The sequence below is a fragment of the Echinops telfairi genome, unplaced genomic scaffold (assembly GCF_000313985.2).
Source record: "Echinops telfairi isolate 266 unplaced genomic scaffold, ASM31398v2 ScPeMD7_655;HRSCAF=1070, whole genome shotgun sequence".
NCBI lineage: Eukaryota > Metazoa > Chordata > Mammalia > Afrosoricida > Tenrecidae > Echinops > Echinops telfairi.
Window position 1 is genome coordinate 17,708,282 of NW_022104553.1, and position 13,139 is coordinate 17,721,420.

The 13,139-nt window shown below is 52.7% G+C and overlaps 2 protein-coding genes across 8 annotated transcripts in view; both read right to left on the reverse strand.

The window, feature by feature from the left end:
- LENG8 (leukocyte receptor cluster member 8) overlaps positions 1-2,344 on the reverse strand; it is a 9,566-nt gene extending 7,222 nt beyond the window's left edge. For 6 of the 7 annotated variants that reach the window (XM_004715640.2, XM_045292444.1, XM_045292443.1 and 3 more), the window contains exon 1: positions 2,218-2,344. The gene's annotated coding sequence lies outside the window, so the exon portion shown is untranslated. Of the gene's footprint in view, positions 1-1,880; positions 1,990-2,217 lie in introns of those variants that run through there. The other variant, XM_045292440.1, reaches the window with a different exon arrangement.
- TTYH1 (tweety family member 1) overlaps positions 1,713-13,139 on the reverse strand; it is a 39,156-nt gene continuing 27,729 nt past the window's right edge. The window contains exon 12 of the mRNA XM_045292395.1: positions 1,713-1,938. Within this exon, the coding sequence (XP_045148330.1) occupies positions 1,713-1,938 (226 nt within the window). The remainder of the gene's footprint in view (positions 1,939-13,139) is intronic.

The window sequence follows — 13,139 nt, forward strand, 5'->3', positions numbered from 1 at the left end:
AGAGGAGCTTTGGAGTAGTCCTTTGAGCACAGAGCAGCCTTGGAAGGGCCTGAGAGGCCAGATTGGCCGGAGGGCCAAGGGGACACGGGACGGGGACAGATTTGGGAGGAAAAGCAGTTTTCTGGAAATTACTCCCAAGGAAGGGTGACTTTAGGTGCATGAAGAGAACCCACAGGTGAAGTAATGAACTTAGAAAGCTCTTAGAGGCAGACAGATTTCAAAAAGGTTCCCTAAAAAATGGAGGGACTGTGTGTGTGTGCACTTACTAAAGGGTGTACACGCATGAACAGGCGTCTTCTTTCTTGAGCAGTTATGAACTCAAGACAGACAAAAGTCCTACTAGATGGGGATTTAGGGGGTCTGGGGATGCCTGAAGTTAAAGCACTGAACTGCTAAATGAAAGGTCAGTGGTTCAAAGCCACCAGCAGTCAGCTTCGGTAAAGCGGGTGCCACAGAACCCCTGTGTGGCTGATGAGTCGGCATGTGCCCAGTGGCAGGGGTTGGGCTTTTTGGGTAAGGGTGGCTCAGGGGCCACATTCAGAGTTAAGTGTGTGGCTATCAGCTCCTGCAGGTCTACAGCCTTGGAAACCCTGTGCAGGCTGGATGGCGTGGATCCGAGCATTAGGGTTTGTTTTCTGTTGATGTTTTTAACAGCCTAAAGGTTGGCAGTGTGAACCCAACCACCAAGCCCACACCACCGCCGGTCGTGTGGATTCCAACTTATAGAAAGTGACCCTACAAGGCAGAGGCCAACTGCGTGGCTCACTGCCACCAGGGCCCAAAAACCTACTTCCGCAAAGCCAAAAGCTTCAAAATCTGCGGGAACACTTCTGTGGAGCACACGGAGGCAGGCTCCATGGCAACTGACACAACAAAAAACGAGCGCGCACGCGCACCTTTAGATGCTTAGCTAGGATGGGCAGGGATAGCGGAAAGTAAAGGGGTGTTTGGGGGCCAAGGGCTGAGGGACCGAAGGTGCCTGAGAGGACAAATAGAAGTGGGGGGCGGAGATCAAAAGAGAGTCCCCTTGAGAAGTCCAACACACACTCCCCCAAATCTACCTCCTCTCCCCGCAAAAACAGAAACAAAAGAAATCCACTGCACAGAGGGCATCGTGACCAAGTGCAACCCTGCAGCACAGAGCGGAACTGCTCCCGGGGGTTTCCGGGGCTGTCAATCTTCCCCAAAGCAGACCACCTCATCTTCGGCGTTGGGCTTGGACCTCGGACCTCTCCACACCCGGGCTGCTGGACTTAGGTCTAAAACCAACGCCTAAGCAAGGCACTGAAGCTGACTCCTGGCGGCCCTACAAAGCAGAGTAGACCCGCCCCCGTGGGGCTTTACGGCCCCCGTCATTCTCCTTCGGAGACCAGGGAAATGGGGCAGCTGGGCGCTTTAGCCGCTGCACCAGCAGGCCTCCTGGGTCAAGGGATTACACGTGGCCATCGAGCCCATTCCGACTCACAGCGGCCCTGCAGGACAGGGAAGAGCTGCCGCCACGGGGTTTCCCTAGCCATGAGCCTCCAGGGAAACGGACAGCCTCATCTTTCTCCCGCGAGCGGCTTGGGGATGCCTTCCAACCGCAACATTTCAGCCCCGGGGTGCCTCTGAGAGCCCCAAAACTACAAAACGTGGAGAGGGCGGGAGTCTGGGCCAGGGAGAGCCCCCGGAGAAGCAAAGGTCCGAAGGCGGAAGCAGAGCCCGGGGAACACCTAGGGCGCGAGGCAGGCGCGGAGGGCGATCGGGGAGGTGGGGGAGCGAAGCTCCCGGACCATCGAGGTGCACCTGGCCACCCCGCCGGCCCGGGGAAGGCGAAGGACGAAGCCCGGAGGAGCCCCGAATCCCCGTCGCCACCGCCCCGGCCCGCTGCGCATGCGCACCACGTCTCCGAGGAGCAGGTCCGCGTACGGGCCGGCGGTCTCCCGGGGCGGCGCCCCTCTCCCGGTGGAACGGCCGGGTCAATGGAGGGCGGAGACCGTTCCGGGCGCGGGGAGTTCCAATAGACCCGAAGGTGAGGCGCGGGGCCGCCGCGCATGCGCACCGGGAAGCGCCGCCCCCTCCCCCCCCGTCCCGACGCGCATGCGTGCGGGCCGCCACACCTCGGCGTCGCTCGCGCGCGGCGTCCGTTGGTACGATACCCGAGCAGGCCTCGGCGCCCGCGGACAGTAAAACCCGAGGGCGTGGCCACCCCTGCCGCCCGCACGCCCTTCCCCGTACCTGCCGCAGCCGTTCGTTATCGGAGCTCGCCAGCAGTGGCCCGAGACGACGTCCGCGCTGAGGACCGACGGCCCAGGGAGCCGGCTAGCTCTAGCTTCCTTGGGTTTCGTCGTCCCGACTGCAGCGTTCTGACGTCACGGAGTGGCCTCGCCCCGTCTTCCTCGTCTCCCGCGCAGCCAATAAAGCGCCGCAGACGTGAATTAAGCCCGCCTCCCGCCTACGTAAACCCTGCGCTGGGCGTTTCCCGGCAAACAGGAAGGAAGGGTGGGGACGGTGGCCCCGACGGGACAAGCGGCCTTCCGCGTTAGGCGTTGTCGCGGTAGCCATGATCGTTCCCGGTAAATCAGACGAGGAGTAGAGCCCAGGGGAGGGAAAGGCTAGTTTAGAGGCATGGGAGAAGAAAAGAAGCTCGGGCGGGCGCACCCGGCCGAGGAAAGACGTGCTCAAGCAAGAAGGGGCGGGAATGTGGCTGGGGTTGGGGAGGGATGGGGAGGTCTGGCCTATGGCGGCCTGTAGGCGGGTGTCTGTCAGATCAGAGGTGGGGGGCATGGCCCTGGGGACCCTCTGAGATCCTGCCCTGGGTCTCCGTGCTCCCACTTCCCTCTCGTTTACCGTGGCCGACTGAGGGCGCCTGGTGGCGCAGTGGACTCGGCGCTGGGCTTCTAACCGCTGGGATGGGGTTCGAAGCCAGCAGGCACGCTTTGCGGGAGATCGGCTGCCTTGGGATGCCTATGGAGCAAGTTCTACCCTCTGAGTCGGCATTGACAGCTGTGGATGGAGAAAGCCGCTTTAAATATCCCTGCCTTTTAAATATCCCTGCAGCGCACAGTGGGCTACACACGGAGCAGCTAACCACAAGGTCAGCAGTTCGAACCCACCAGCCGCTCCGCAGGGAGGACAATGGAGGAGGCTTCCTTCTCCCGCAAAGAGTTACAGCCTCGGAAACCCACAGGGGCAGTTCTGCCCTGCCCTGTAGAGTCACGCTGTGAGTAGGAATAACTCAGTGGCAGCGAGTTTGGGGTTCAGCCATCACAACGGAGTCATATAATCCTATCATAAAATTCCCCCACCTTCTGGCTGTACCCATGAGGAATTCATCTGATGGAATTCACAAAGATTGTGGCTAGAAGAAGCAGATCAGATAATTGACCTCACTAACACAGCCCTGGTGGCTCTGAGGAGTAAACATCAGGCTACTAACCCAAAGAGCAGCAGTTCAAACCCACCAGCCACCCCAGGGGAGAAAGGCGAGGCTTATTTACTCCCTTAATAATTTACGGTCTCAGAAACCCACAGGGGCAGGTCTACCCTGCTCTTCAGGTTGCCCTTAGTTGGAATCAACTCAGTGGCAGCCGGTTGGTTTGGGTCCTGGTCTTGGTTGATTACTGATATGGAATGCCTGAGTGGTGCCTAACCGAGAGGTTAACAGTTTATGGTAGTTAACATAAAGTGTATGGGTGGAGTTTAGCCTGTCCAGCAGGTCACAGCCTGATGACCTCCTTTGGAAGCTCTCCGGAGGCCGCACCCACCCCCACCCCCTCTATTCACCTTCCTGCAATGGGGTCACTCAGAGAGCGGCCAGAGCCAACGCCATTGGATCCACAGACATTGCACCCACCAGCCCGTGGTGTTCTGGCGTTCTGCATCATTGCATGTGGCTGCGTGAGTCCAAAGTGGGATTTCTGGACCAGCATAGGACTTAGGGGCTAGTAGCTTGGGGTTGATTGTTCTGGACTGGGCTGGGATGGCGTATGGATGCACAGTCACACCTTCATATTGAAAGTGTGACAAGCTCATGTCACCACATGTAAAAGAACTGTCACAAAAGCACTTCTATCCTGAAGGTATCCTCCCCCATCGCTGACCAGCCTCTGCCCGCCCCCCCCCCATATAATCTTTTTAACATCACAATGCAATACAGGTCTGTAAGTGCCCTTAGGCACTTCTTGTTTAAACTCCCTCTCCTTTTCAAGAGAAGCCCTGTAAGTCTTTCTCAGGATTGTAAAACAAGGCTCTGAAACTGAACTTTACATATATGTATCACTTACTTAATGATAGATAAATTTCAACTTGCTTTTTCTTCTGCTTTCTGTATTCCACCCTCTCCGAATAGTATAAAAGAGGCTTGGCCAGGGAAGACAGGCACTGCAGTGTGGCAGATAGGTCCTTTGAACATCCCCCCTGCAGTCCGGGCTAGCTTGATGGGAAAAATAAAGATTTCACATAATTTAAATGGGACATTGTACTGATCTTCATTTACTCGAACCTGCAGCAATGTGAAGCTCTTCATAACATGTGTGGGTGTCTCTGGATTTGTTTCTCTCGTCGACCCGGCCTAACACAAGCTCGTCTACCCAGCAGCACCCCAGAAGAAAGGCCTGGTGAACTAGTCCCAGAAAAGTCAGCCGGGGGAGGGGAGCGGATCTGACTACCATCAAAAAGGAAGTAGAGCGCTTCCATCACGCCTGGGGTCCCTGCGAGGAGCCTCCTGGCCCCCATCCAGGAGACAGGGCTGTGAGCCAGGGGCCCGGAGAAACAGCACCAGCAGAAAGCAGCACATTCATTAGGGCAGGAGGCTTGCTGGTGCAGCAGGGTGTCTTCGAGCCCCCACTGGTCGAGCAGAAAGGGCTCTGTAACACGTGGCCTGCGCAGGACCATGGGGCAGAGAGAGGCCTGCCTGGCCCAGGAGCGGTATCCAGTCATTTCCGCTTCCCTATCGTAACACGCCATGCCCCCAGTAAGCCCCATCACAGGGAGTTCCCAGAATGCATCATGGAACCCAGCAAATACATACCGAGTGCTGCGGAGGGACAGGTGGTACCCGGGGATGGACTGGTAAGACCTTTTTGAGGGTGGAACCCCCCCCCCACCCCAGCCTCCCTCTAAAGACTCAGCCTCACTGGACTTCTTGGTCCATCTTTAAGGCCAAAAATCATTTATCACCTGTCTAGGGTTCCAGCAAGCGTGGACAGAAGCAGAAGGCAAAATTAATGGATTCGTTGTAACTTCAAGAAGAGTAAGCATGTGTTACAAGATACATCCCTTCTCATAAAAGAAACTATACCCAAATTGGTGATAGCATCCTGGTTACAAGATTATCATAAAAGAAACCACAGTATATTACATTGGATGATAGCATCCTGGTTATCATGACAAGATGAACTACACCCTTCAGATTGCAACATCAAAGGGAATAGTATTGAAAAATTATCAGAACGATAGATTGAAGAATAGTCTAAACTCATTGTAGGGTCCTGAACCTGGGAACATGGGAGTACATTTGAAAATTAATCACCAACAGAGACTTTCCCATGACGGGCAGGTCAACTAGCAGTCAGCTTTCTAGAGACGGGAGGGAGGAATGGGCAAGTCACCTAGCAGCTGACAAAAATGGAGTTCCTTTGGCTACTCTGCCTCAATTCCCACTCAAGAGTGACCCTACAGGACAGGGCAGAGCTATCCCCGGAGGCCCCTGAGAGGAAAACTGTTTATAGGAGAGGACAACGTCATCTTCCTCTCACAGAGCGGCTGGGGGTCTGAACCACCGACCTCGCAGTTAATAGCCCAGTGCTTAACCCGTGGCACCACCAGAGCTCCTTCCCTCGTCCAGCTCAAAACCCAATACCATCGACCCTTTCATACAGTTCCTCGTGTTGTGGTGACCCCCCCCCCCAACCATAAAACTATTTTCATTGCTACTTCATCACTGTCATTTTCTACTGTGATGAATCGAGCTACCCCTGTGAAAGGGTAGTTCAACCCCCAAAGGGTTCACGACTCACAGGTTGGGAACCGCTGCTTTAAAATATCCCCCAGTTTTAAAAGCTTGAAGTTAAACAAGCAGCCATCTAGCAGGGAAGCAAATAAGCCCACATGGAGGAAGCACACCAGCCTGTGTGATTATGAGGTGTCGGCAGGATCAGGTATCAGGTATCAAAAGATCCCAAACAAACAACTATATCGATGCGAATGTGGAGGGATTGGAGTGGAGACCGGAAGCCTATCTTAGATAATTGGACATGCCCCCACTGAAGGGTTACAAGGAAGGGATGATTCAACCAGGGTGCAGGGTGCAGTATAACACCGATGAAACACATCATTCCTCTAGTTCCTGCATGGTCCCCGTCCCAGCCCCCACCCCGGCCCCACCACTTCCCACTACCATGACCCAGTTCTACCTTACAAATCCGGCTAGACCAGAGTACACACATTGGTACAGATAAGAGTTTTGGACACATGGAATTCAGGACAGATAAAACCCTCAGGACCAGAAGTGGGAGTAGAGATTTCCTAGGGGTAGGGGGATGTGGGGGGAGGGGGAACCTCTCACAAGGTTGGATATATAGTGCCCCCGAAAGGGGACGAATAACAGAAATGTGGGTGAAGGGAGACAACAGATAGTGTAAGATACAAAATAGCAATAATAATATATACTTGATTAAGGATTCACGAGGGAGGGAGGGGAAAAAAGAGGAGCCGGGTACCAAGCACTCAAATAGAAAGACATTGTTTTGAAAATGTTGATAGCAACATACTTACAAGTGTGCTTACTACACTCGAGTGATGGATTGTTATAAGTGTTGTGAGAGCCTCCCCATAAAATGATTAAATAAAAAAATAAACAAACAAACAAACAAAAACTCCTCCAGCAGGCGTAGTGGTTAAGCTGCTTTGGGCTGCTCACCGCGAGGTCAGCAGTTCAAATCCACCAGCCGCTCAGCAGGAGCAAGATGAGGCTTTCTGCTCCCCAAACGAGCTCCAGTCTTTGAAACCCAGAGGCAGTGATATCCAGCCTATAGGGGTCACTCTGAGTCAGCGCCCACGGGATGGCAGCGAGTTTGTGTTTTGGTTTGCTCTGCAGACCTGACCTGGTCTTGTATTCACGTATGTGTTGAGTCTACAAGAGAAACGTGCAGCTCAGGGGGCAGCCCTTAGCAAGCCACCCTTTTTCTGCCCTTAGAAAGCCACCTGTTTGTGGTCTTTTGCTACACGGACCCCAGATCGATGCAGCAGAAGCACTTTTATAATCCAAGTAACTTTTTTGAGGGAAAGGGACGTTTCAGGTGTCAAAGGCTCAGGCCACCGGGCGCTGGCCCTGGGAAAGTTCTTGACTGATATTGGCCGTTTCAGGAGAGCTTGTTAAAACCATATGCATGGAAGACCCAAAGCAGAGCAGGAAATCCCAGAGGCCAAAAGGTGTGAGGAACAGAAGGATTCCTCTTAAGTTGTCTCCCCAAAATATATGCCAGACTTAGCTTGAGAATAATTGTTCACTAGGCAGCGAAAGTAGGTCAGAGGTTATTCTCCCTAACATCAGCCATCAAGAGTGGATTGGGAGTCATTCTCACTGAGAGGTATCAGCTGTCTAGATCAAGCAGACACCACTGCTTATCCCACAACAAATAGGGCCCATTCCTTTCTGTTATTGTTCCCTTGAAGCAGTGCCCATAGGCAAGTCCGAGACCACTCTAAGATGACTAAGCTTAGGTTAGTTACTATCTTGCCACACATGCCCCCTATTCTCTCCTCTTACTATTGCACATTCACCTCTAGGTCATCCCCCTCCTATTGCTTGTATTGCCTATGTCACAACCCCTCTCTGTGACGTAGGTTGTTATCTGCTATCAGGGGGCTTGCATGCCTCCCAGGATAGTAATTGCCTGCTTTATGGTATGAGACACCAGAATGATCAAACCTGTTCAAGGATGAATTGTATTGCCCCTCTCTGTGATGCATGATGCTGTGATGTATCCCCCTAAAGTAATATGATGCGTGGTTAGCAATAAATAAGGACAGCTGCTTCTCAAGAGGGGTGGCTCCCAAGGGGTGGCCGGCCGAGGGTGGCTGGCAGAGGGCGGCTGAGGAAGGAGGACTGAGGAAGGAGGGCTGCTCCCATGAGGGCGGTGGATGAGAAGGCAGCTCCCACGAGGGAGGCGGCTCCTGCTCTGGCAGCCGGGTTCCCACACGAGGACCACCAAGCGGGGCAGAGGTGAGCAATGGTACCATGTAACATGCCTGACTGTATTATTGTATTATCTCTCATGCTCTTGATGACTTTAATATAATGCTTATATATCTCAACCGTACAATTGTGCATTACTGAACCCATTGAGTAGTATTAGTAGCAGCAGGTGGGGGCTGGCCCTTCACTCCCCAGCGCCAATTTTTTTAATTTAATACTACAGAGAGGGTCCGCAGGCCAGGTGCCTACGTGCTTCTGCTCCTTAAAGCTCCGCATGGATCTCGGATCCCGTATCAGAAATCCCATCCCCTCTGGCACCAACGATGGCGTCCCAGCGCCTGGGAGCAAGTTCTGGGCCACTGGAGGGCAGTGCTTGACCGCAGGGTCCCCGGGAGACAGTGCGGATGGGTGGGGCGTGGGGCGTGGGGGAATAGACATAGTATTGGGACCCCCCACCCCTACCCACTTTCCATCACTGTCCCTCACTGTGAGGGGCCATCAATGTCCGTGCCATCAATGCCGGTGTTTGCTAGGCTCCTCTGAACATGAGATCCAGCATGGGTGAATCCGCAGAGGCAGTAACAGCACGCATGCATGCTTCATGGGTTACGGGGCCAGCAGTTCGAAACCTTCATAGAGATTTGACCCACGGCGGCCGATCTACTCCATGGCCTTGGGTTATGGCGCTCCGGAGGATCCCCGGTGGCACAACGGGTTAAGCACGGGGGGGGGGGGGGTGCTGCCAACAGCAAGGTCCTCGGTTCAAACCCACCAGCTGCCCCAAGGGGAAAAGTTGAGGCTGCCTGTTCCCCTACGGAAGGCTTGGTGGGTGGTGTTGTGAGTTGGAATTGACTCGGAGGCAAGAGCTGTAGACGGAGACAGGAGCCCGGTGGCACCGCCACTTAAGCGCCCGCCCGGTACCTGGCCTCCATCCCCCAGGAGCTTGAGCCCACCGACGGCTCCACGGGAGGAAGATGAGGCTTTTCTGCTGCCCTTGAAGATTTGCAGTCTCAGGAACCCACAGGGGCGCTGCCTTGCACCCTGTCTTGTTAGAGGCGATGTGAGCGGGCATCGACCGGCTGCTGGGAGCTTGCTGTTTGGTTTCCCAGGCCCGTCTCTCACAGCGTCTGGGGTTACGTTCCTGCCCGACAGGACCGAAGAACGGGGCTGTGGGAAACAACGATTTCTCCCAAGTTGTTCCCACCAAATATATGCTAAACCTAGCTGCTTGCTACACGTGGTAAATGACTATACACTTGGAGGTCGTCGAAAGTAGGTCAGAGGTTCTTCTCCCTGAGGGTCATCAGCCATCTAGTGCAATCAGACTATATTGTTTGTCCACCCTAAGTAGGTCCCACTCCCTTCTGATAAGGATAGTAGTAGATTGTTCCCCCGAAGGAGAGCCCAGGGAAGTCAAGCCCACTCAAGGATGACCAGGGTTAGGCTGCCATCCTGAATCTAGGGTCCGCCCTTCTTGTCACATGTATACCCCTTCCTATCATGTGTACACCCCAAGCTCATCCCCTTCCTGTGATGTGTATACCTACTGTACAGCCCCTTCCTGTGACGTGTGTGGTTCCCTGTATTCTTGCCCCGTAAGCATATATGGGCCTTGGCCAGAAATAAAGAAGAGAGACTCTCTTGTCCTCTCTGCCTGTGCGCAGACTGGCCGTTGAGATCATGGCCGTGCAGGAGGTGAGCGCGCTACCATGAAATGTGTCTGACTCTTTATTTGACTCTCTCTCCCATCTCTCCCACTTCTCTATGGCTTTATTATAATCTTTATATATCTGAACCGTACAATTGTGCTTACTGAACCCCTGGTTAGTTGTGGGGGGCGGGCTACCCCCACACTGGGTGAAACATAGGAATCAATGGTCCCTGAAAAGACCCCTGGTGGCTCAACAGTTAGATTCAAACCCACCCCAGTGGGGGCGCTAGGCTCCTTCTGGGGAGAAAAGCCTAGTGATCTACTTCCATAAACATTTAACCCCACTGCCTGTGAGCTGGTTCAAAACCACCCGCCCCTCGTTGGGAGAAAGAGGAGGCTTCCTAGAGTTACTGTGGCAAAAACTCACAAGGGCAGTTCTACCCAGTGCTTTAGGACAGCCGTGAGTCGACATTAACTCAATGGTGGTGAGGATTTTTGTTTGTTTGTTTGTCTGTTTGTTTTTTAAGGTAAGGCAGGGGAGATTGGGCTGAAATGGATAGCTAACCACCCTGAGTATGAGAAAGAAGAGATTGTGCAAAAATTGATTGTGGTGATGATTACATAATTTTTCTTAATATGATTGATCTATTGAATTATAGGCCAATAAAAAGATTTATTGTTTCAAGGTGCTGGACAACCAAAGGGAAAAAAAAGTTCCACTCGCTTTATTTTCACAATGGCGTTATTGGGGGTGCAGGTGGGGAGGAGGGGTTCTGGAAGCCGCACTATCTCCCTGGTCGACCTCGTACAATTGTTATTAGTTGCAGTGGAGTCCGGCCGGCCTCAGGTGACCCGGAATGCCACAGAGACCTACTCCACAAGGTTCCCTTGACTGTACAATTTACAGAAGCAAGTCCCTTATCCTTTGATGAGAGGCCCCAGGGCAGGTTCAAACAGACAACCCTCTGGACTGGCAACCTGTCCCAAACCAGCTCAGGCTCCTTCCTCGCTGTGTACAAAGTAGAAATGAATAACGAGCAGGGGGCCACGCAGTACCCCAGCTGACGTCCTGCATGATGGACCGGAAGTTTGGACCTGTGAAGTCTCGGGGGCCACGTAGGCTTGAGAATAGGGATGATTTAAGGTTTAGAAGAGGAATGGTCCAGTGTAGGCCTGTGGTAGTTACATAATCTTATGTCAACTTGATAAACAGATCTAGGGGTGGAGTCTAGCCTGCCAATCACATTCCAGCCTGATGATGCCTCTTTGTGGGCATGGCCTTCTCATGGGGATTCTGACGACTTCCTCGCTTTCTCTCGGGAGGTGGGCCACATGCTCTCTGCTTCACTTTCCCACTGTTGGGACACTTGGAGAGCTGGAGGAGCCACGTGGAGACCCATGCCAGCACTGAAATGCTTCCACCATCAGTGGATCCACATGACTTTTCACCCACCAGCCTGTGATCTTCCTGCATTTAGCATCATTGCATGTGCTGTGTATGTCTGAAGAGGAATTTTTGAACTCGTATTGGGCAGATGGGCTACTATCAGACTTATGGACTTGATCTGGACTGGGTATATTTTCTCGATACTCAACTGCTCTGGTTTGTTTTTTTTTTTTTACTCAATTGCTCTTTGAAAGAAAGCTTCTCTTACACACATATGAATGTGTCTGGATTTATTTCTCTAGTCAACCCGGCCTAACACAAGATTCAAACCCTATTCTTTAAAGATGTGGGAAAGCTAATTAGGAAGCTTTCAGTGGAGAGGGAAGTAGATCCAGAATAAGCAAAGAGCTTCTCAAGTACAAGAATAGGAATAAGCTGTAGCGGCATCGGTGCTCAGCGTATTGTATAAATTTATGGCAGTTTTTTAGGTGGGAATGCGTTACTTCAAGTGGCTTATTTGAGATTCTCTGACTGAAAACGTGGGTGTTATGGCAAACCCAACTATGGTTTTTTTTGTTTGCTTTTCCTTTGCAGAGCTCTGCTTTATAATTTTGTAATAAAGTTTCAATATGGAAAAGAAAGAAAGAAAAGAACAAATGGCCATGTCACTTACCCCACCTCAGTCTGTTACACACACAACCACGGTTGTCAAAACAGGCTGGTGCCAGTACAAGCATAGTGTGGTTGTTAGAGTGATGGCTCTTCCTTCATGTCATAAGCCTTTGGTTTAAGAGCAAGGCAAACAGAACGACCACTCTCTTTCTTCGTTCGTTCCTTCCTTTCTTTCCTACTGCAACGTTGCCTCCCTGCCAGCTGGGACTCTGCTGCTGACCCTGAGAGCTGTCGTTGCCCTGTGGATCCACGGGACTCTGCACCCACCAGCCTGTGATCTTCCTGCCTCCCGGTGCACCACGCTGCATCACCCACACGTGGCTGAGTGAGTCAGAAAAAAATTCATCTATCTTCAGACAATGGACCATCGACAAAGGGCCAATACAACATTCAATGGGAAAGAGACCGTCTCTGATGAATGGCGCTGGCAGAATTGGATCTCCATCTGTGGAAGAGTGAAGCGGGCCCCAGGCCTTCACCCCGTGTACAAAAACGAACATAGAGGTAAGCCCCAGAGCTGGAAGGACCGTCTGTGAGAAAGCAGAATGGCAGGAAGGTGAATCTGCCACACAACATGCAATATCCTCACTGCCGTCTAGCACAGCACTGGGAAGCAAACTTAGCCGCATTTCTGGAGAGACATACGTGAATGTTCACACCCTGCTGGGTAAATACAGCCTATAAATAAATAAGCTCTATAAATACTCCTCCATCCGGCCTTTGTCAGCATGCGGTGCTGCTGTGGCTGGTCGATGCTGGAGCACCGGTATTTTCCACACCAGCGTGGTCCCCATGGGGGATAGGTTTCAGTGGAGCTTCCAGACGGACATCTGCCAAGAAGGCAGTTCTGGTGGCCTACTCCTGAACATTAGCCCGGGCAGACCCTAGGGATTTTCTAGAGAAATGAGACTAGTGCACGTGTCTGTATCTATAAAAAGAGATGGATATCAAGAAATGGCTCACACAGCTGTAGAAATACTCAAGTTCGGTCCCATTCAAGTCGGGCTTCTCCGGACTCAAGGCAACGGAGGAACAGGAAGCAGGATGACGAAGCAGAGATGGCAGGGTGCAAGCTGGCGGATGCAGAGGTCCAAAGCCGGCTAAATGAATCCACCACCTGTAGTTTGCTGACGTCTCGTGGGATTAGCAGGGGATGCAGCATGAAATTGAGGAACCAGACGCACGAGCTAGCTCCGACAGAAGATGAGGGGTCTCGGGGAGGAGACGAGCCAGTCAGGGCGCGATGTAAC